The following is a 20,926-nucleotide window of genomic DNA, read 5'->3' as shown; positions in this document are numbered from 1 at the left end:
CTGAAATTCTTAAAGCTGATGTGTCATTTGGTTGGGAAAAGTACCAGTTTCCCTTCCTCCTTTCTGTTTTCCCTGAGCATGCAACAATGCTTATTTTTTTCTCTGAAATGCTCATCAGTTGCAGTCCATAGGCACAGTATGCTCTGCTGGAAAAGGTTTGGTGGCTGGTATGGGACACATGCACTCACCAGAGGTCAGGCACTCACATGAAATTACCATTCCACTCCATGGTTCAGTACTAGTGGAGAGGTCCTCTGAGATATGGAGATGAGAGCTGGAAAAGGAAAGCTAAATTCCGTGAGACATCTGATGAGATCAGGCACACTAGAAACCTGGATGTATATGTCGGTGACTGGCTGCTACCTGCAAGGGTTACTGACCTGGTGGGATGTCTGTGAATGCCTCAGTCCCTGACTCTTGCTTGGTCACTCATCCACAGGTAAAACCACACCTGCCTCTATTAACTGCCAGGAAACAGAATCTGGAATGCCACTGTGCAAGGAGCAAAACCCATCTCCTTCTCCAGGGCAGTAGAGGGTCCTGTCTGGGCTTGGAGACAGCCTCCTCTGCTCAGCCATGACTAGTAGGGCTTGGACAGACTTTGGAGGGGAGTATGGGCATGGATAAGTTGCTTGAACAAGTCTGTCTTTATCTTCAACACATGCCTGGAACTCCATGGTCCCTAGTAGGCTCTGGGCCAAGCTGGACACAGCACTGCACAAGTAAGCCCTAGGGTGGATTTCAACTTAGAACACAATTTCAAGCTTAAAATACTACTCTTTAATTATTAAGAAATTTAGAGGCTATTTCGAGGTAGGTGCAGGAATGCAGCTTCCCTTATCCTGGCCTCCTCCACACACACCTTCCTCTGTCACACAGCTGCTGGTGGTGGCAGACTTGTGGTGACCATGGCCAGGGGCTGAGGCTTGGGGTGTGTGTGTGGGTGTGTGTGTGAGCTTTCCACACTCCCATTGATGTGGGAAGCTATTTAACTGTCTGGTGCTGTCTGAGGCCAGACCTTGGATGCCTGGCTGCTTGCTCATCCCTCACCCCACCTTGTAAAAATTCTTCTTTATAAGGAGCTACCTTCTAATCCAGCTACTTTTCCGTCAAAGGCATGTTGTTCTGGGCTCCCCATGGTTTGCAGTTTTTATTCCATATTCTTCTTCAGAATCCTCCTTGACCTTAAAACACTTTTCATCCTCTTTCTTCCTTTTTTTCTTTAATTCATTTTTGCTCACTAGTTAATTTTTGCTGATGTTTGTATAGCAAACCCCACCTGTTTCCCTGGGTTTTCTCATAACAGTTAAATACTCTTTGTTCTGCCCAAAACCCAATCAAAGTGAAGACAAAACCTTCCATAGTTTTCAGGAAGATGGCATTAATACTTCTCCCCCAGCCTCCCAGTGACCACAGAGCTCAAGCATCATCACCAGCAGGCAAGCCTGGAGCTGCTGGAAGGCATACCTGCCTCTGGGCATGCCACGCTGCTGGCTGCTGGCTGGGTTTGTGTGTGCTTGGAGTTTTGGAGGGTAGTGAAAGCCTGCCAGCATGTGTGAGTACTCTGAGTCAAGATACTTAGTAAGGTAAAGACACTTCTCATAGCCATACTAATTTCTCTGTCTCCACAGGCACCCCAAAGGCTCACCACCATGGCTGCTGGCCTGGAGAAAGCCTGCCACCGGTGCATTTCTAAAATTGCCAGCAATGGTAAGGCAGTTCTGGTAGCAATTGCCTCACGTATTTAAGCAGCCCTGTTGCTAAGCCAGGTATATAAAGGAATCATGATGGTACCAAGTCCCACCTGAATCTTCCACTGAAGTTTCCTATCCTAGACAATTTTGGGTGCTTATGGAATGTGCAATAGTAACTCTACCCTAACAGCAGCTGCTTGTTGCAGCTTTTTCAGTAATTTAAAGTATAACAACCAGCACAAATTTTCAAACAAATACAAACACCACCATGTACCTAAATATGGGCTGCAACAAACAGCCTAAACAAAATAACGTGTTTGCCTCCTCTTTGAAGTGTTACCTTACATATTGTGCAGCAGAAGCATCCACAGGGAAAATCACCTTGTTAAGAGCAGCACAGCCAGCCTGGGAACAAGCTCTCTTAGGAGCAATTCCCACCAAGAAAATCTGCTGCCAGCCTGGGTGATGGCACAGGTGATGGCATATTCCGTCTGGGGACGGAATATGGTCAGGAATATCCCCCCTTCCACCCAGTGAGATTTTGGAGAAATTATTCTTCCTTCTGCTTGCCTGCTCCCTGGCACAAGGGCCACTGCAGGTATCCCCCATAAGCAGCCCCTTGCTGTGGGTGGGAAGCACCAGTTATCTGGACAGAGATTCTTTGCATGACAGCCTGGGCTTGCTCAGGCTTTAAAGCAACTGGTTCTTCCCACCCAGGGTGGAGGACACAGAGGGCTGTAATGAGCTGACAGCTGGTGGAACAGGCTCGTTCTTGCTCTCCGAGAAGCAACGCAGCAGAAAGTTGACCTGGGCTGAGGCTGTGCAAGCTGCATACAGGCACAGGAGAAATACACTTCAGAGGTGGGGTTTTGTAAGATCGGGGAAGCAGTGTCCTCAGTAGGAGGTTAAAATGCATGGGTTTTAAAGCAGCTTACTCCTGCTGACTGCATCTCCTTTTCACTCTGAGTTGCAAGTGCCTTTTGCTTTCACTTCTAGGCAGTAGCAATTTCTAATTCTCCTCAAATACAAGAAGCAGCAAACCCCTTGGCCACTCATCATAATTGATACTTTATCCACACTGATTGCTGCATTTGCCAGTCTAGGGTGTCACCACGAGGTCTTCTATATTCCTGATCTTTGTTTTGTTTGAAAGGCTCTCAAAGTTCAGAATGAACTTTTATTAATGATTAAACCCCTCAACTCCTTGCTGCCTTACAACCTGGCAAAGAAAATCAGGCCAAAGGGACAGAAAGCTCAATCCAGGCCTCCCTGCAGAAACCTGGCATAGGTAGGGAAGGAGAGGATATTTTCTGGCCCACTTTTTAATGCTCATCATTGCCCTAGGGAAAAGGAGGGCAGGGGAGTGATGGAAAAAAAGGGGTGCAGAGCATGTGGCACTCTCATTACACCCTAACAAGTGCCTGGGAGTGGAATTGAGACCCAACTGGTCCCTGTGGGATCCCTCACATCCTGCAGAAAGGACATGCAGTTGGGATCTGGACCCATTGGTGAATATCACAATTTAAAAAGTGGTATTTTCTCTGATTTTTGTTCCTAGTGTCTGCAAGCAAAATGTTACTATTCCCTGTTATTAAATTACCACTGGAGCTTCAATGATGACAGAGAAAATAATTAATCTTTCTGAATTTTTCTAATGATTGGGAATAGTTCTGATCTCACCTATGCTCTTCTACACCAGAAGCACTCTCTTGGGTACCTGAAAAGTTACCCATGAGAAAGGAACTCAGAAATACCATCCCAGAAAACTATCTTCAGCTTCTTATTATGCTTAAGTTCAAAATAAGTTCAGCTTTAGCTATGAATAAGCTAGTGCATCCAAAATTTATTTTCTATTCATTAAACTGCAAGCCCTCATGAAGTGCAGTGATGCTTAATTTCATTTTCCTCATCATTCTGTATATATTTTTCAAAGAGCTTTTCAGCAAAACCCTACATTTGTACTTTTGGTCTCCTGGTATTTAAATAACTCCCAAGAGCCAACCCACCTGCACCTGTGGGCAGCATCTTTTCATTCTTGGTGTAGCAATTTAAGGTCAGTCTTCAATTTACTGACCAAAAATAAAAAAGAGTAATCCACTACCCTGGGTCTATTGCAAAACAAACTAAATGGCTCTATATGTAATGCCTAAATATTGTTTTAAAATTACTTCTGGAAATTATTCACAGGGGTCCAAATCCAGAATTTAGACCATGGCAGAAGTGTAGTTCAGTATCCAGAGACATAATATAAAATTCAGGCTAGACACTCTGCAATATTGCTCAACCCCCAAAGCACCTACACCTAGATGATGCAATGCTGATATCTGTGTAGCAAAGTTCTATTTTGCAGTAATTCAACCTTGCCTAAGCAAAGAGTGATGGAACACAGCAAACAGCTGGTGGCCCTGAGCTGGGACTTGGTCAGTTTTCTCACATTTCCCCTGCCTCAAATGGTGGCTTTTCACTGGAACTAGAGGCCCCCATGGGAATGGCTGTTCCTTACCCTGAATCCTGCAGCTTCTGAGTATCCAGTTTGGTCAAGGGATTAAATCACACCAGGGATGGTATTCCTGTCATTCATCCCCAGAGGCCAGCCCATCAATATATCTCCTTGCTCTGACATTTAGCCTCATGAACAGAGGAGTCTTTGGTTTTGCTCAAGGATATCTCATGTCTCTACTCTTTGGATCACTCACAGGTCTGGTTTTGAGTGCTCAAACCTTGCTGTTATTTTCTCATTTGGTGGTGGCTGGGCAAGCTGAACAGATTTAATTCCTTTCCTTCATGTTACTTCATTCAAGTCTTTTCTGCATATCCCATCTGACATTTTCCTGTGACTTGAAAGCACGAAAGGACAGCCAGTATCCACAGCTATCAAAATCATAGGCAGACTCATCCCTGGCCTGTAAAACATACAACATTACTGGTGCTGGTTCCTTAGAAAGATCCATCAAGACTTTCTCTGCCACCACAATACCCTCATAGGCTGCATTCTTTCTTTTCTCCAAGTGCCTATCAGTACTGCAGGGGATACCTGCAGAAGGAATAAAACATGGATGAAAATACCTGCTCCCCATCTGCACTCCAGCCTGTTACACCACCCATGCTGCAGTGCAGCACACGGTGACACTGCTTGCTAAGCTACTGCACTACCATCTGTATCTGCCTCAGGGCAGCAGCAGGCATGGGGCCCTGCCAACTGAATTTGACCCAAATTTCTTAACACCCAGACTGCTGGGAATCAGGCCCCTTCAGAGCAGCATTCCCAAAGGGTGTCCAAAGGGCATACTGTGAATTTTCACACAGAGTTTTGCTCCTCAGCTTGTTTATCCTGGGATAACTGCAGAAATTGGAACCTGGTAGCATCTAATTAAAAAAAATATTCCTTTTTTACCCAGAACCTGACAGGCTACAGAACAAACAGCACTTGGGAGTGATGGTAATGTTATCAACACTTCATTTATTGCTGTATTTATTATCAGAGAGCTTGTCATTCTACTGAACAGCTTGCACTACAGCTGTATTAGCATACTTCTGAGGAGAGTAGGTAGAGATTTGTATCCATAAATTGCTTCTGAAAATGGTGTGAAGACTCTTACCTGAAAGGAAAGAACTTTTCTCTCTCTTCAAAATAAATAGGGACAGTCTGAGCTGATCTGAAACTTCCAAATTCTTGGAAGATTCATGGCAGCAAAATAAAGTCTGAGGAGCCCATAGGTGAGTTGGTGTCACCTCCAATACTGCCTCCAGATCCCAAGCAAATGCCAGAGGGTAACAGGCTGTGTGTCCTCAGGCCAGGCACAACAAGGGAGTGGCAGAGGACTGGGAGGAGAGCTGCAGTGCAGTGGCATGGCTGTGGAAGATGCAAAGGCTCAGGCATCAGACAGAAGAGAGACCATGACATCCAGCCAAAGTGTCAACGGTGCATTTACTTCTGTGGGGAAATCCTGGCATGAGGAATGCAGTCAAACAGAAGATTTATATCAGCTGACTGTCCTGCTGGGCAGGAGACACAAAACCTGCACCCACTGATCTAATTTTTGTGACCACAGATTTCAAGGAATGTGCAAGATATTCAGCCACCTGTTCTCTTCTTCCTCTGTAGTGATCCCAGACATGAGCTCTTCCCTTCATCTATCTCCCAGCATGTTAGGATCCCACAGCAGGAGTTCCCCAGTGCCCCAGCAGAGGCTGCCCTGCTGGTGCAGAGCAGTGAGTTCTCCTGCCTGATGCCCTGGCACCAGCTTCATGGAACAGATACTCTTCGAGGCATGCCTGGAAACACTTCCCTAGTTGTGTTGTATTTTTAGAGACTACCAGCCCTTTTTTGCTACCTATCCGAAGAATGGGGCCAGGGGCTTCTCTGACCAGCCTGTGAGGCGACAAAAAAATGCCACAAGCCCCACATGTGGACCCGCCTGCAGAGCAGCATCCTCTCTGCTGAGTTGTGCTACCCTGCGGCAAGTACCATTTTCTGGAGCAATTTGTCTTCGGACCAGAGCGGGGCAGCACAGCCCAGACAAACCCAGGCGGAGAATGCTGTATCCCAGCTGAGCAGCATTTCTGTGAAACCCCCACACGTTTAGGGAAAATCAGTCTTCAGTGCTGCTAGCGACACCGAGAGTGGCCGCAGAGCCCTGCCAGTTGTGTAGGCAATTGTTGAAGAGTCTCACTTTGTTAAACATGGATCTGGAAGCCTTCCCAGACTATGCATCTGCCCCTCCAATTCGAGACCTAAGAGGCTGTAGCTGAATGGGGAGATAATGAGTAAATACATTCCCAGCGACTGCTTTGGGAGCGGAACTAATGAACCATTATCTTTTTCTCTTGAGCTCTGAGTGGTCTCTACCTCCCATTTCTCCCCTCCAAAATCGGGCTGTTGGGTAGATGTCAGGCACAAGCAAACCCTGACACCTGTGTGCCAGATGTGCAGCCTCACATGCACATGAGCCCCCTGAGCCTTTTTTAGAGCTTATTGCAGCGTCCCTCCCCAGGGTCACAGTGCAGAACAGGCGCTGCACTATTTGCCTACAAATGATGCTGGAAGCCCAAGTCATTTACAATAACATTGCTTCTTAATATGAAAGAATAGTCTAGATAACAGCAAGAGGAGCAAGCACAAAATGTGACGTGGTGAAAAGGGAGTCTCTAGGCTGAGTTGTTCTAATGAGAGGCTGTCAGTGGTTGAAAGAGCTTAAGTCAAGTGTAGGACAATATTCAAGCAGAGGAAGAATTTCTGTACTGTGCAGCACTCAAGAGATGCGAGACTGAGCAAAAATGAGGGGGGGTGTGGAGGGGGAAGACTGGCCAGCAGGGAAAGGAGGAGGGGGCTGCACAAAGGAAGAGAAGTGCTTTCTTCAGCTCAAAATGCCCTCAGTCTCTCCCAGTTCATAGAGATCACAAACATGCTGCTTCTGAGCAAGATGTCTCTCAAGCGCTGAAGTGTAAGATCCTGGTTCTCTGTGGAGAAAACACAAGCAGTATGTGGGGGATGGTGTGTTCCCATGAAAAGTGTTGGCGAGTCAGAAAGCCTGGTGGATCTGCTCTGAATTTTGATGCTGCTCCTATGTCCTCTCTGTTTCTCCTTCTATACAACAGAGGCAGTGATGCTGCCCTTTTTCTCTAAGGTAGCCTGAGGGTGGTATTTGGGCAGTGCTGCAGAATTTCCCAGAGTGGCACTGTCCGCAGGGAGCTGGCAGTGTCCCTGCTCCTGCATGGCCAGGGGACACCATGCACCTTGCAGGGCACAGTTTACCCAGAGAAAGGACTGGTCTCAAGCCAACTCCAAATACTTGCTCCAAGATTTTTTTTTGCAAGCCTCCAAGGAGACATCCTTACTCCTTTTCTGATCTGTGCTCTTCTCAGCCCCTCTGCAATCCATGCCCACCTGCACTTTGGCACCCTTAGGCACCCACTTGCAGCCTGAGCCATTTCTGGAAGAGCTCTGCAGGGACACTTGCCACAGAATGTCCTCATTATATTTGACTCTCATTTGGCAGGGCAGAGTTTCACTTTAATGTTGCCAAGCATCCATGATTAGGCACAGAGGTGACAGCTCTTGTGAGACGGGCTGCTCACACTGTTCTTGACGCTAGTGTCCCTCACCTTCTGCGAAGGTAAGCATTCATCCTCTGCAGCACCTGGCTGTGCAGGAAAAATATCAGGGCTCCGATACACCAGCAACTCTCTAGGGAGTAAGTAAGCACCTCAGGTCCACTCACCTGCAGGGACAGTCTGTGCACACCCCTAAGAGCATCCTTCCACACAGCTTCAGCTGACCTGTTCCAATGACAAATCCCACTCCTTGCAGCATGGCTGCTGTCTTTGCACTCATGAGCTAAGCTAGGTCAAGGAGTTAGACCAGCCAGAAACCATTCACTTCTGTGATAAAGACAGTTTATTTAGCTATCAGTGAAAACTAAGTGAAATGGCATTACAGCTGCTATTTGCTTAGCAAACAGATACGGCTCATCAGTTGCCATGGATTAGCTGATGCAAAATTACTTGTTACTGCAAAGTCGCCTGGCAGTGCCTCTGAAAAGGATGCAGGATAAGGCAGCAATGGATGACTCCTTGCCCTTGCAATAAGACAAGCTGCAAGTAGTAGCTGCAGAAACAGTTTGTGTCTCTCAGTGCACCCTGGAAGTGATAAAACATGTGATGGTCCCATCATGGCAAATGCTGCACCACAGAAGTGATATTCCCACCCCATCAAGTGCGCTGCATTTCTTCCTACACAACTGTGTGGATACACAGCATCTGTAAAGAACTAGATGGAAATGCTGGCCTCTAAACTTGAACTAGCCCAAATAACACTGTCTTTCTTTTCTCCTTCACAGCATGCTTTATATTTGGGCTCCTTGCTTTCCTTGCCTTGCCACTGTCCATGACTTTTATAGGTAAGTTGACTGCTAAAGTAAATTGAAAATAGAAACTTCCTGGCACTGTGTGGCAGGTTAACACATCTGATGGAAGAAAGGAGCTGGAAAATTCAGAGTTCCCAACTGTTAAAGCTCTGTCTTGGCACTTCAGCTTCAGACAGAATCTCAGCCCACACTCCATACAGGGAGGAAGGAGTACTTGAATTCTAACCCTGCTTATCTTAAAAACCCCTCCAGTGTGTTTTACCTCAAAACCCAGCTTTGTCTGTGGGAGGAAGCTCAGAATCTGACACATGAGAAGATTCCATTACTCAGGATCCCTCTGTATTAACTACTCTGCAAAAAATGGTAGAAGCATAGTGCTGAAAGGGAAAAAGAGATGCTGTAGGCTGCTATTTCTCTACCTTTTTGGAAGTCAGACCTGGTTTTTGGCTGATCTGTCTTTGTATACCCCCTGGAAGGCTGGATTTGTGAGTAGCATTTCAAGATCAAATATTTAAGAAAGGAAAATCCTTTGAGCTGCATAATTTTATACATTTTTAAACTGCATAAGGCCCCTCTTTTCTTAAGCATCACCTTTGCCTTACCATTAACATAGATTTAAATTTTTTCTTTAACACTTCATTCCTCCCCTTGGGCCTTTCACATCCTCCATATGAGTTATGAACCCCACTTGAGAAACATCAGTAGAGACACCAATCTACCTCGGCTTTCAGACAGGCTCATATGCTCATGGCATCCCTGACAGATGTCTGACTTGCCCTTGCTCAAGGAAATTCCATGGCTTCCCAAGGAGGCTATTTCAACATTTTATTGCTCTCAAAGAAAAAATATTTTTCCCCATATCCTACCTAAATCCTCCCTATGGCAAATAAAACAGATTACAGCCTGTTCTGCCCACTGTGGTCACAAAAACATATTGGTCACTGTCCTACTCAAGAGATCCTTTGAACTGTTTGAAGGCTGCTATTATAACCCTGCTCCATCTTCTCTTTTGTTTTCCCAGAGGTCTTAAAAACCTAATTCTTTCATCCTGACCTCAGAGGTCACTGTTCCTGTAGCGCTTTTTTTTTTTTTTTTTTTTTTTTTTTTTTTTTTTTTTTTTTTTTTTTTTTTTTTTGCCTCCCTCCTTTGACCTCTGGCCAATGTAAGTATTTTTGCTTATAAAAAAGAGAAAGACATAACACATGCCTCCAGCTGAGACCTGAGGAATGAGCAGTACAGAGTAATTAGCTCCTCTGTTTAACGTGCGGGATTTCTGTAAACACACCTCAAAATGAAACATGGTCTCTCTGCACCAACCCATTTCCTCCAATTTAGTTTATGGCACACTGTAAGCCCAGATGATTTTTGGCAGTGCTGCTCCCCACCAGACATATCTCATTTTTTATTTACATTGACGTTTCCTCCCCTACACGCAGTGTTTGGCCCTATCAGGTTTCATCTTGTGGATTCCTTTTCCAGTGTATCCAGATCACTTTGAATTCAAAGTCCTCAAGAGCCCTTGTGTTTGAGGAGCTCTTCACCTTGTGCCTGGTTATTCATGAAAGCTGGTCCAAAGGAACTCTACATGCAGATGCTGAGGGCAAGCTACATACCAGCTAGACTCGGATTGTGTGCATCCACAGCCAGGCTGGGTGCCGCGTGTTGTCCTTGCAGGCTGTTAAGGCAACTGGATGTTGCTGACTGTGAAATTCCCACACCCTCTCTTAAGTGTCTGCCTTGAGATGAGGTGACTTTTAAGGCAGCTGGGACACCTGGCCCATTGGCATGGATATAGTTATCCAAACCCACATAATAAGTGTTCAGCTAAAGGTTGGTGCTATTCCTTTAATCTGGGGCTTTCAAAGTACCACTGACGATGGGCACTGACAATGGGACTATGGTGGGATTCCGATTAGGATGTCCTAATCAGGAATTAGGCAGTTCTAATGAGGGATTAGGGACCAATTAGGAAGTAGGGAAATGGACTGAACTGTTACATCTCAACACTTCTGCTCTTATACTTATCCATGACTTAAGATTGCTACTTATCCCTTAAGAAGATTCTAGCTTTAACTTCTCCCCAGGCTGAATATGCCTGAAGTGTGAAATAGGGATGGGAAGGTATAATACAAAATGTGGCATGGCTTCCATGCATATTGACATCCTGCCTTCTGGAAATGAATCCAGGTCTGGAATCTGACCACTTATAGATAGAATTTCCCAGGAATATTTCACAGTATCTTTAAGATCAGTGAGAAGTGGAAAGTCTATAGCAAAATATTAGCCTGGAGCTCTAGATATCTCCTGCATCAGATACAGAGCCCTTTTTTCCCCCACAATTTACTGACATTAAGAGATAATGTCACTGTAATACGGTGTTGTCAGAGGATATTGGTTTCCTGCAGCTCCATATCAGCAAAGGCATTTTTAGGAAAATGAAATGTCAAGGAAAATGCAGATATTTATTTTTCAAGCAAAACCCTATGATTTTCTGATAATATTCTGTTACCACGATCTCAGAAAAAAACTTGGTGATGTGCCTCCAGTTGTTTTGGCTCTTGGTTCCTACAGAGGAAAATGGTGAGATACAATACTTGTTAAAACTCAGAGATGAATTACAGGCAGCCCTGGTAATAATTACATGCTAACATTATATACTCTTAAAATTTGATAATGCTATAAATCACAGTATAATTCAAGATACATGAAAAGGACTCAGCATATTTTCCAAGCTTAAGACTTGTGACATCATTTAAATCATAAATTGTTTAGCAGCTTTTTTACTCTTACTGGCAGAGAAGATCCCTTTTTTCACTAAAAAGTCCAAACGAATTGAGATTTAATTTGTTTTTTAGTTTCCAGGACAGTGAAGGATTACTTTCAATAACCCATTCTTGCATGTCATCCAGAGAACCTTTATATACAGAATTCCCCAAGGATAGCTAAATCACATTTGAAAACTGATGACATGTTTTTTTAAATGAGCAGTGTAAATTTTCTCCTGCTCAAATTTAACCCAGTACTACTCCTCACACTTGTAACACCAAATAATTCTTCAAATCTCAAATGCTCCCGAGAATTGTGTGAAGCCTATTCTCAAACTCCATGCCTTTATGTGGGAACCAGTCTTGTGCTTCAGCAGTTGTTGTTTAACACATTCTTTCCTTGCATTTCGGTCCTTCAGTCAATTTTCTGCTTTGCTGATACGCTTTTTGATAAAATGGTGCCCAAAAGAAATTACTTTGTGAAAAATTCCCTGCAACACCTAGATCCAAGTGTAAGGTCCACAGTCAGAACTTGAACGAGGTCTGTGCTAAGTGATGACAGCCGCAGCCATCCACGAGGAGCACCTGAAAATGGCCTGGCATGTTGTGGTCTCTGCCCTCCCATTAGGAAAAAGTCATGGAGTGTGCACCAAACAGCAGATCAGCTTTGCTATACAGCAGCTCTCCTTTTCTATGGGTGTATTTCAGCCACTTTCAGCTGAGAAGAGTAAAGCAGCTAAAAAGAGGCCAATGCTGCATTGATTTTTATTTGTCCTGACCCCTCATCTCATGGATAATCATGAGTCACATGGACACTTGTTTGGTAAAAATCCTTTGTGGGCCATGCCAGAGCACTGCCCCAAATGGTGCCCTTAGAGAAGCTCATGCCCTGTTTGCTCACAAGTGCTTTTACCACTTGCTGGACACTGTATCCAGGATGACACTGCAGTGTTGTTCTGTGGTAGCCAAGAGGCAAAATGTGCAAGTACCTCTGCTTTCCCAAGCCTCCCATCTCTTTTTTTTTTTTTTTTTTTTCTCACTTTGGATGCTGTTCAGGCTTTGTCTGCTCTTGCAAAGGTCTTTGGTCCATTAATTTGTACTCCTGTGCTGGTCTATGTTGTGGTCAGGCTCAATTGCTTTTCACTCAGAACCACAGATTGCTCCAGCTTGCAGGGAGCAATGCAGTAGAAGCAGACCTCTGATCTCTCATTGTCCATATATCCCGTCTCCAGAAGTCAAGGAGAATGCATCTGTGCTTATGGGAAAGAAGATGCTTTCCTACTAGTTTTGGTGTTCCCAGATAAACCAAACACAGGCTGTGTGAGAACTGATTGGCACATTCACTGATTTCACTGTGACAAATACCAGTGCCCATCTGTCATCTGTAGGTCCCTATTTCCTATTCACACCTTGGTGTATATTTTTAAAGTTGCTACTGTATCACCTGCTTTGACCTATTCTTTTGCTGTCATATCTGTCTGCAGTATTCTCCCAAAACCTACAGAGTGCTGCTGTCTGTCACTCAAATCCTTCCCAAGACTGACTGATGCCATGTTATATATATATATATAAAGGATTCCACAATAGATTCGTCTGGGGAAGAGAATCGTAGCTGCATGAGAAAAAAAAAGAAAGGTGTTTTTTCTCCATTTTTTTCCCTCAAATTGAAATCTCAGTTAACATATTGGAAATAGAAATTGCCTAGGTTCCTAAATTGAAGTATATTCCCAGGGATCCCTGGCCAGCTGCTTTTGTGACAGGCTATTAGATGGCCAAGAACTCTGGAAACCTTGGCAGCAGCTTTCTCATGAACACGATGTAATTTGTGACAATTTCCTTGCTGCCCACCCCTGTAAATCTGGGAGTTGGAGAAGAACTCAGTGTTACATAGTGGCAAAATGGACAAAAATTTACAGCTTTGTAATAAGAATGAAAGGGGAGAGAGTCCAAATCCATCTAAGTGCAGCCTTTTTCATTTATAGAAAGGTTGGGAATAAATACTTAGTATAGAAGAGTCCATGGGACTCCATAGCCCTTACACACAGGAGATCACAGAACTGCAGAGCATGAAACACTGTCCTGTGACTAAAGTCAGACATGAAGCAAGGAACCACAATCCAGAACACTTGTATTATGCCATGCAAAGAGTGAAGGAAAGGTTCAGGACGGCAATGCTCTGGACCAGCTACAGCAATGGATTTGATGGGCAAATTGACAAGCTTAAGAGCATTACAGCCATAGAAAAGAAAAACTAAGAAAAAATGCCAAAAAAACCCCCCAAACAACAAAAAAACCCCACCAAACCAAAACTCACTGGTACTTCTTTCCTAATTCCTCATAGTAAGTGTAGTTCTGAAAATGGAGGCAAGACATCCCACCTGAGAGATGTTTAGCACTAAGGCCAGCACGTTCCTTTCAGTATCCTGCAACTAGGTAACCCTAATTATTCAAAGAAAAGTCAGAACATCTCCTTGAAAACTATTTATATAGCAAGAAGAAAACAGAAAATCCTTTCTACCCTGTGTAACTGATCAGTCAAAGCCCTGAAACTTGGGATTAATACCAATAAAATCACAGTGTACTGAACTGTTTAAAATTTCTGAAGATGCCATTGGGTAAGAGACTTGGGCGGGAGAGTCACCCCAGCTATCTACAGCTGGCTGTCTGGATTTCTTGTATAGCCATGCAGAGCCAGAAATGTTTTCAGGGATCAATTCACCTGACCCATTTCAAATGTCAATCTTAGGATAAATGAATTGAATTTTACAAGAGCCCATTTCTCCCTATTGACTACAGAGTGTAGAAAACTAGTTCACATATGGATGCCTGCATTGCAGACATCTATATTTGGACAGATGAGTTTCACTGCCACAGACCTGTATCACAGGCTTCAGTCTCTATTGCCAACAACATCCTCACACAGCCATACACTCTCTTCCAGAAAACTTACCCAGCTTTCCCTTTCTTGCAGCAGATTTGAGGGTTGCCAGGGTCCCCAGCACCATAACAACCAATTCTTTTATCCTCCTGCAACCCAAACGGCTTGGAAACTTGAGTTTCTACAGCTCCCAATCAGCTGCCTGGAAAGCAAAAATGGTTCCAGGTGCTCCCACGGGTATTGGCTCCCAAGCTTCCAGGCATCTGACTCAGGAACATGCCACACTCATAGGAACTAATGAGCAGGAAAATCCTGAGGAAGCTTATCAGAATTCTTTCTTTTCATAGTTTTGATTTTCAGTGAATTTTCCACTGCTGATGAAAATTTCCTGTCCAGCTTAGTCAATGGTTCATTTAACAAAGAGCTGTGGCTGAAGCTAATGACCTCTATATATGGCTCCAACTAGTAATGCCAGAAAACAGTAATGTCGGGTTTGCCTTTGTTCTCTCTCTTCCTTCTCCTGTCTTTGCTTGTTCATGGCCCTCACTCCTGTAGTGGGAGGTGTAAACCCTTTTTAATTCAGCCCCCATTTCAACAGACACAGGATACAAGTCTTGGGTGTAAGCACTACACTTCACTTACAGCATCTATAGTTTTCACTGTACAGCTTGTTGCAATATCTTGATTTATTAAAAAACTATGGACATTGATCTAATACCAATATCCAACTATGACGGACAAAGACTCTCTAACAGTTTAAAGTTAGAAAGTGTATGTTTATTACGACGCCGGGCAGCGTGCGGGATAGCTCCCAGAAACACACGCGCAATTTACAGATCATCACAGGGCCTTTTATCTACAGAAGTATTGAATACACAAACTACAAATGCATATTCATAGCTCTGATACCTCCCATTCCCCGCTTCGTATGGTAATTAGCCCAAAAAGCCACCAAGCATGCGTAGTTTGTTCTTTGAAATGGGTCGGTGGTCTTTTTAATGGGGTGGGGTCCCAAAATGATGAAGTAAGATTGTCTTCCTCAGCTCTGACTTTTTAACCTTTAGTGTTTGTGACAGCTAAATCCTGTTTTTCCCAGGACTGTTTGATTTATGATTGTATTGTATTCATGGGGTCTATTGATTATTCAGGATGCAGAAGCCCTAGTTTGACAGCTCCTCTGATTGATCGGTTCCTTCCAAGGATTATCAGTTCTTTCAGTCTGGCTTCTGTTAGCAAAAGGGAAGTCCTAGCTACATTATCTCAGCACTATCTATTTTGACTACAGTCTTTAATTCTTCTAAATCTATGCCTCAATCTGGTCACTTGAGATAACAAACATTCATTTTTGCCATTCAGGAATGAAGTTTTTGGAAGACTGCCCAGTTCAGCCACTGATTCCCTTATATCTGTTGGTGGGTGGAGTGATTGGCAGCTTAAAGGTAATGTGCCTTCTGTGTGTGAAAAATATTTTGTGTGACTCGACTTTGACTTGCTAGTTAAGACATAATAAGAGCTGTAGACAGACACATGCACCCAGTACTGGAGAGCTGCTGGGATTGGACTGTGCTTGTTCCAGCACCAAAAGCACCTGTCAGTCAAGTGAGCTGCTAATGAGCTCAACATTGTCCCACACACTGTGGTGTGACTCTCCTGCATCACAGCATCTGTGCTAGAATCTCTACTGAGGGAAATGACTACTTAACAGGATGTCTGTGGCTTTTTCCACAAGCAATCCTCCAAGAATGTCAAATCTTTCTCCATTATTTTCATATAGACAGGACAAAAAGTTAAGTTACTCTCCTTGCTTTGGGAATACTACAAAACCACTTGTGTTTGTACGTAGTCCTTCAAAAGTTCAATTTACTCCTACTCTGACCTGGCCAGAAGTATATGACTGCAGCAGAATCACTTCCTTCCAAAGTAAATATATCCCTGCAAGACAGCAGGGCTTATTAATCTAGATGCAGCATTTTCTAACCACAACTACCTGTCCTCTAGTGGACTGTGCTCACTTACGTCTTTGCTGAGCCATTGTCTGGCAGTTTGACAAGCAGAGACACCCTCATACCTGTGATAAACCTTGGTCACTATAAAGCTATAATTCTGCATTGACTCTAAAGGGTCCACCCTGTTCTGACAGTCCCTTTGCAGACAGTGTTAAGTGGCTGCTGGAGAGCACAAAGAGCCTTGCCACAACATTTCTAGCCTGTTTTCTTTGCCAGGACTGAAAGAAAAGGGAAAGAATACTCTGCAGGTCTCTGCATTCACTGCACTCTTTCACAGTGGTAACCCAACCAAACCACAGTACATCACTGGGATATGAATCATACCCTCCAAGGACCTTTGGTCAGTAAATAAGAAAACGGAAAAAACGAGAAAATTCTTAACCTTGTTAAAAGGAATTTGCTACGTTGTGACTTCTACTGGCAATGTTTAGTCATTCGATCACACCAGTGGACTTATCTGTATAATCAAAGATTAAGTTAATAATAGTTTAGGAGAGATTAGAGCAGAACTGAAAGGAAATTTTGAGGCTAGTGGATTGAAGCTTTCAAAAAAATATGTTGACCTGTTCTTAGCTATTTCTGGTTTAAAGTGCGTTTTTCTCACTATAAATAAGGTGGCAAATGGATCAGTTAATATTTATGCTGATGTCGAATAATGATTTGAATTTTACTTCAGTTGACAGCAGGACTGCTTATTTTGCAGTTTGGCAATGCATTTGGTCAGAACTTGATTAGCTTCACTCACGTGTCACCTCAGTGCCTGGTCTGCAGCCAAATTCAAGTCTCTTGCCTGTCTGAACTCTGCCCTCTGTTTTGTTCACTGGATTGCACTGACTTCATTGAGCAGTGCACTCACTTGAGCTCTGAAAGTTAAAAGGTCAGAGAATGGGTGCAGGATGAAGTCTGAACGAATGCTGTCCTGGGATGGACATCATCTAATGGCAAGTCATTCTAGCACAGATCTGTGCAGTCTGTAGGCTCCTCATCTATTTCTTTACCACCTCCAGTCTTTTTAAAAGCAATGGTAACTGTTCACTGAGGCAACTGAACCATTCCAGAGCACCCAGAGAGGCCTGTTGAATTCATGCCATGCTGCTCCATAAATGTATATTCAGCAGCTAGTAACAATGTGAGCAACTGCCAGCAATTTCTTCAATCACGCTTGGCAAGGCAATATCCATAAGAATTAAATGCACTTTCTGTGAACTACTTAGATGCAGCTGAGATTCATAAATCTACCTGGGAAGTTTCTCTGACTGCTTCAAACCCAATACTTATCTGCCATTTAATCCCATTCCCACTGCTGAGTTTCATAGGACCTGAGTGCTGAGCTGAAAGCTAAATGAACTGCAGCAGGCTTCAGGTCCAGCCACAGACACCCCCATGCAGAAACCCCAGAGCCACTGGCCAGGCAGTTTTATCCCTCTTGTGTTTCATGAGTCTGTGTAAAATAAATACTCCTCTGAGATGATGTTTTGAGCAAGCCTGTCACTCTCAGTGTTCAGCTGGATGTGAGACCTAAGTGGAAACACCACTTTTTTGCCTGTGTTGGTGCTGGGATTGTGTTTCTCAAAAACTGGTACTAACACCTGGGCTGGAAAACCAGTTGGTTTTGTGAACAAATATTTAATATTTCATCATTTGTATATAATCAAGCAGTTTTACAGGAAAGAGTAAGAATAAGAGAAAACTCTGGATTCTCTTGCTGAGCTTTTCCTATTGAAAATGGGGCACATGGAATAAAACCTGAACTAGCAAAATATAACCCCCAACAGGTTTTCCTCAGCCAGTGTTTGGGGGAAAGAAGAGGGGTAAAATGAGGGGTGCTCTTCTCTTTCATTTCAAGCAGAAAAATGAGCATAGATTATAACTCTGTGAAAAAGAACATGACTGAGACCTGCAGTGAATCTACCTGTGTTCTTTTTATTGCCAAGACTAAACGAGAAATCCAGGCATCACTGATTGAGTCCTGCTGCATTTCCTTGTATACCAGACCTTCCTAACCACCTGACATCATGGTTATCCACATATTTCTCTGCTAGTTTCAACTGAAGGCAGGAATGGGGCAATCTGAGAAAATGGCACTTAATTGAAGAAAATTTGACAACAGTACATTGCAAGTATCTTAAAGCAATTTCTTTGAGGTTTAAGTCATAGTCTATATGCTTCATAATTTGATAAAGCTGATTCAACTTCATAACCATGGAAAAATAGAGTTAGAAGAGACATATCTACCCACTACAAGGCAGGAACTACACTACTTAAGTAATTTAGCAGTTACTCTAATCTGTTCCTAAAAGTCTCCAGCGTGGGAGCTACTGCCATCTCCCTAGACAATCTGTTCTCATGTCTTTCCATCAACAATTATATTCCAATGTATGACCCCCCCCACTGCTGAGTAACCTCCAAGGAAAAAAATGCATTATTGTTCTGCAGTACCTGCCTCATTTGTGGCTCCTTAGCTTTCTTTTACTCTATTTTCCCACACCCAATTTATTTGACCCAAAGACTGGCAGTGGCCAGAAGGTGTTCAGACTCTCTGCAGCCACTTCACTTACTCCCTTTTCTCCCTCAATGCCTCCAGGTGACTCTCCTGCTGTACGACTCAACCAGGATGAGGCAGCTGCTTTCCAAGTCTGTTGTGATTGATGACGACGACGACGACGAGTATCCCTGGAGGCAGAATGCTCACAAGTACTACATCCATCTAACCCTCAGCCTTTTCCTCTTTCTCTGGTTCATTCTTGGGAACTACTGGGTATTTTCTGTGTATCTGCCAAATTTCATCCCGCCTTTTCATCAGCCTCAGGATTACTGTGACAAAACCCTGTACATTTTTGCTGTTGGTGTTCTCATTATTAGCCACACTATTCTGTTTCTCCTTATCTTCTGTAGCTGCTGCATATACTGTTTTTCCAGGCAAAGATTCTCTTCTGAGGAAGACTAAAGGCTACATAAATAAATCTCCAGATGTTCGGGAAAGCGTGTACAACAAAGAACAGGCAATAATTCACCCTTGTGTACATCTTTGTTGTACGATATATATGTGTGATAGCAGTCAACTTCAAGAGGAAATTATAAAATACAGTGCCATCTGGAAATAGCTATGCTGGAGCACAGCATAGTCTATGCAAAAATGCTGCTGCAGGTGCCAGGGTGTTCTCCTGCTAATTTCTACATCCCTTTTTAAACTCTGGATGTTTTATCAGGAGCGAGCTCTTGCAGATGGCAAACTCCTCTAAAACCAAGACCCCTTATGTTGTATATAGCACAGTAGATCTTTGCCTATAAAAGTAGCCATGTTGTCCTCTTCACTGGGATCTGAACATCTCCCCATAGTCTTGCTGAGGTTTGTTATTGTCCCTGCATTATAGATGAGGGAGCTGAGACAAAGGGTTGTATTCAGGCCACTTTGCATAGCACATGGACTCTGACAGTAACTGAGATGCTCACTAGAGAGCTATTCAGGCCACTGTCAGACTGGCCTGTAAGTAGCTGTGATAGCAATGAGCATGTATAAAAGGCAGCCTTAACATGGCCCTCAGGTCTCTTCCAAACTTGGACTACAGAGCATCTATATCAAACTTCGTGGCTAAACCAGACAGTATGAATACATCCATATATATCCAATACATCCAAACTGAGCCAAGGCTGCTTTGCAAGTCTTTGGCAGAACAAGGAACTGAGCTATTGAGTGTCAGATCGGTGCTTCAACCAGGGCTCAGCATTCCCCCGTCAGAGGATACACTTTTTCTACAGCAGTAATTCATCAGTACCACAATAACACAAAGATGACTGTCAAACCATTGTGATCAAGTTCATAGAAAAACTGATGATGTTACCTCAGCATTTTGAATACAAACCACATCAATAAGACATGGGTGGGGATGTGAGAATTTCAGGCAGATGTGTTCACTGCAGCAGTTCTCTGGTTGTGGTGTGAGTGTACATTTGATTTGTTAACCTTGGTGCTGTACATATGGAAATCTGTACTTAATGGACAGATGTAATGCAAACAGCTTTTTAGTCAGCAGCAGCAGCATTAAAAGCACCAGCATGCACAGAGACAATTTTTTTGTGACATGTAATGGAACAGCCCCAGAAGTGGTCCTGGAGGATTGTTTTTTCATGTGTTGACAAAAACAGTGTAAAAGTGCTCTTTCTGCTTTTGCTCTTATGCACTTTTGTAAATGTGGTCAAAATGGAGGGGCTGCCCTCCAGATGAGGGTGGCCCAAGGCACAGGAAAAAGATGTGTATTTGTGTATTTTGTCTGTTAAAACTCACACAGCTAAAATCTGTGCTTTAGAGAAACCCAAAAGAGTTATAAAATGTCTGGGAAAGGGTGAGATATATAAAAGAGCTCAAAAATATGCCACAGCTGAACAGGGTCTGCTCAACCATCCTTCTTGGGACTGAGGCTGAAAGCAGCGTAACATCTGTGGGAACCACCTGTCTTCAAACACGAACATTTATCTCACCAGCTATTTATCTCAGCAGCTATTGTAGAGATAAGTAAGGCTTTGGTTTACAGGGATTTCAATTCAAGCCCCAGATTTAAGAATTGTTTATTTCCAGAGAACTAATCTTAGAAAGAAGGTAGGATAAAGATGAAACAATCTGACATGAGGGCAGTGTCAGTGTAGCATTCCCCTGCTCTGCAGCATTCATTCAGGAGAGGTCACAGCCAGGCTGCCCCATTCAGAAATCCATGGAATA

The 20,926-nt window shown here is 43.6% G+C and overlaps 1 protein-coding gene across 1 annotated transcript; it reads left to right on the top strand.

The window, feature by feature from the left end:
• Positions 1-1,652: 1,652 nt before the first annotated feature.
• TMEM272 (transmembrane protein 272) lies at positions 1,653-19,156 on the top strand (the record flags this gene model as incomplete). The annotated part of the gene is made up of 4 exons (XM_083855843.1): positions 1,653-1,710; positions 8,534-8,593; positions 15,560-15,642; positions 18,794-19,156. The coding sequence occupies 4 exons, from the start codon at positions 1,653-1,655 to the stop codon at positions 19,154-19,156; spliced, it is 564 nt and encodes a 187-aa protein (XP_083711969.1).
• Positions 19,157-20,926: the final 1,770 nt, after the last annotated feature.

Source organism: Zosterops lateralis, assembly GCF_965231275.1.
Source record: "Zosterops lateralis genome assembly, chromosome: 2".
NCBI classification, from domain to species: domain Eukaryota; kingdom Metazoa; phylum Chordata; class Aves; order Passeriformes; family Zosteropidae; genus Zosterops; species Zosterops lateralis.
The sequence above is the reverse complement of the archived record's forward strand: the minus strand, read 5'-3'. Positions and strand labels throughout refer to the sequence as shown.